Genomic DNA, 3,417 nt, shown 5'->3' on the forward strand with positions numbered 1-3,417 from the left:
ATTCCAGTGAAATATATTTATGTTTGTGGTTGTAATGTGACAAAATATGGAAAAGTTCAAGGGGTATGAATACTTTTGCAAACCACTGTATCTCCACCTTAGCTATCCTGTCTTTTTCTTGGAAGCTGAATGTAGAACATCATTTTGCTCATAATACCTGTATCTACAAAAACATTATTATTTGATCATTTTTCCCCCAAGCAAAATAAAAAAACTAACACTAGTTTTCCAACAGTCATATGAGCTGCTAAAACTAACACACACCCACACATTTGTTTGTTTGTTTGTTTGTTTTTTTCCTGTAAAGTTGGAGGTTTTACCCGTCCACATGGATCTGCCAGTAGGCCTGGCGGGTGATGTTGACGTAGTGGAAGTCACCGCTGTAGTATTTGGGGTCAGTTCCTCCCAGCAGCAGTTCCCCGCCGGGCTGAGTCTCAGGGTTCCTGATGAGACATGAAACAAGACTCACATGAAGAACAAAAAGTTTATTTAAAAACACAAGCACAACATATTGGCTTGAATTATAACTTCCTCCCGGGGAATGACATGTTTTACCAACTGAGATCAAAGTCTAAACATTTTTAAAGGCATGGCTCACACTGGGGGAAAGAAATTCCTAAGTATGAATTTTGAACACATTTGACGTCCTTCTTTCTGCGTAATAATTATGGTAAATGGCTTGAAGTTACATAGCACAAGTCCTCAGGGACCCCAAGGCACCTTGCACGTTACACTGGATGAGTTCTTTGTTGAAAACCTTTCACCTGAAGTCTCTTTGAGAAAAGGTTTTCAACAAAGAACTCATCCAGAGAATCTACTCAGTTCTTTTACATATTTCTACCTGGATTACTGAGACACGTCAGGATACACAACATTGTGTTGTCCAAGTTGTAGGAAGACTTTAACCTGCACTATTTAGATCCTCAGGACCAGGAGGGGGAATCTGAAAAGCTTTTCATGCAAACTGTTCTATGCTCAAATTTTATATTTAACATTTTTAGCACAGAACAATAAAATTGATAGATTGACAGTCTTGTCCCTGAAAATGACTTTGTTTTAGTTTGAGGGTTTCAGTGCATGCAGTGATTTAATACTGTTCATTCTTTATATATGATCATTACTTTAAGACTTTTACTCAAATAATAATATTATTATAGAAGACTTTAAATTTTACCAAAGTAATTTTATGTTAAGGTAACTGTACTTTTACTGAAGTATCTCTCTGAGGTACTTTATACAACCCTGGCAGTCAGAGGTGTGGTGCAGAAGGAGGTGGTGTAAACCGGACACATGTGAACAGATCCAGATGTGCTGCTCACTGAAGAGAGGAGCTGTAGAATGATCGGTGCTTTTAACTGCAGTGCCTCTCTGCTGCACCTGGTCTCACAACACAGCAGGTCTTAATGCTCAAATAACAGTTTGAGTCTTCAGACTCACTGTGAACTCACAATGAAACAGTTTCCAGTTTAGAACAGATCAATGTGTGGATGTGCCAAACCTTTCTCCAGCTGAACAGAAACAAACCTAAAGTTATTATCTTTGGACCTAAAGAGGATCTATAGTCAACGCAGAGCTTCAGTTGCTACAGCTGGAAACTAACAGTCAGACTGTAGTCTGGGTGTAGTGATGGACTCTGACCTGAACCTTCAGAGTCACAGAACGACAGTCACAAAGTTGGCCTTCGATCACCTGAAGAACATTTCCAGGATTTATTTCCAGGATTAGAGGACTAATATCTGCAAGACCTTGAGAAACTCATCCATGTGTTTATCTTTAGTCACACTGAACTGGTCTTTGCAGGTCTACCTAAACATCCATCAGACAGCTGATCCAGAACACGGCTGCTCATGTTTTAACTGAAACCAGGAGGATAGAGCACATCAGCCAGTCCTAAAAGTCCACTGTACACTGTCCAAGTACACTGGCTCCCTGAAACTCACAGAATGGACTTTAAAATACTGTTATTCGTTTATAAATCACTTAACAACTTGGCACAATACATTAAAGATCTGCTGTTGTTGTGTCAACCTTCCAGACCTCTTAAGTCTTCTGGTTCTGGTCTGCATCCCCAGAACCAGAACCAAACATGGAGAAGCAGCATTCAGCTTCTATGCTCCACAAATCTGGAACAAACTCCCAGAAAATTTTAAAACAGTTGAAACTCTTGAGTTCCTTTAAATCCAGACTGAAACCCACCTGTTTAGAGCTGCTTATGAAACGTTATAAATGAAACATTAATAAACATTTTGATGACACCTGACAAACTGTAATGTTTCAGTTGTTAACTGTGTTCTATGACTTTGTATTTTTGTGTTTTTATCATGTAAAGCACTTTGAACTGACTTGTTGCTGAAATGTGCTATACAAATAAACTGATTGATAGCTGATTTGTTGTTTTTCCAGATTAACTAAATGTTTGTGAGAAAGGACCATTAGTCCACAGGTTTTATCTTCTGTTGGTAAATCAGTAACGACACATGGACACAACATGAACTCTAACTGTGAAACAGGTTTCATTCACATGAATCAGTGTTAACTTGGTTATTTTTAAAGAAAAACAGTAAAGCTGTGAAGAGTGAAGCAAAAAGTAGGACACCTTTGTCTTGAATCTTTATAAATGCACTTCTCCACAAACTGATACTTTTCAGAAAAGCCAAGTGTCTTTTTAAATCAGTTTGCTAAATTCATCATCTTGTCACATGACCACAGGTTTCACCACTTTCCCTCCATCAGCTGGTTCACCGTCTGAACTTCTGTACAGTTTTTACTGTGATCAGCACCACTGACCACTTCCACTCCCAGACCATTTCACAACTCGTCTTTAGAAGTCCAACACCCACCATGACAGTCCCAAGTGCCCAAACAGGTAATCACTGGAGTAGACTAATAAGTTTTTAACATTTGGACCAGGCAAGGGTTAAAAAAGGTAAATAACCACCCACAGAAACAGCGGAGCACACTGCTAATGAAAGCTGAAGGCTAATGACATTAGAGAAGAAACTAACAGGACAGAGTGTTCTTGATGGAGGACTACAGAAGACGATTAAAGTAGAGAAACTTCCAGTTGTTGGATATCCATCATGATTTATCTGCAAGTGATGAAGAACAAAGTAAAACAGCTAAAGTTGCTGATCAATAAGGAAGTTCTGATCCGTACAAACCAAAGCTCCACCAGAAGACTCATCCATCCTGGATGAACAGTCCTGACCTGAAAACACTGACTGCAGAGATGTACAGTAACTAAATACAAATACTTTGTTACTGTACTTAAGTAGAATTTTTGGGTATCTGTACTTTACTTGAGTAATTATTCTTCAGCCTACTTTTTACTTCTACTCAAATTTTTTTAAAAAAAGGCAAGAAGTAGAAAGTTGTTACTTTTATTTAATTTTTGCTTGTTTTCATTCCAGCTTGTTA

The 3,417-nt window shown here is 38.4% G+C and overlaps 1 protein-coding gene across 1 annotated transcript in view; it reads right to left on the reverse strand.

Annotated features, from left to right (window-relative positions):
• Positions 1-329: 329 nt before the first annotated feature.
• LOC106532654 (cathepsin D) overlaps positions 330-3,417 on the reverse strand; it is a gene marked incomplete at its 3' end in the record, with an annotated part of 13,574 nt that continues 10,486 nt past the window's right edge. Inside the window, 1 exon segment of the mRNA XM_014028776.1 lies at positions 330-443. Within this exon segment, the coding sequence (XP_013884230.1) occupies positions 330-443 (114 nt within the window).

The sequence above is a fragment of the Austrofundulus limnaeus genome, unplaced genomic scaffold (genome assembly GCF_001266775.1).
Source record: "Austrofundulus limnaeus strain Quisiro unplaced genomic scaffold, Austrofundulus_limnaeus-1.0 Scaffold805, whole genome shotgun sequence".
Classification (NCBI taxonomy): domain Eukaryota; kingdom Metazoa; phylum Chordata; class Actinopteri; order Cyprinodontiformes; family Rivulidae; genus Austrofundulus; species Austrofundulus limnaeus.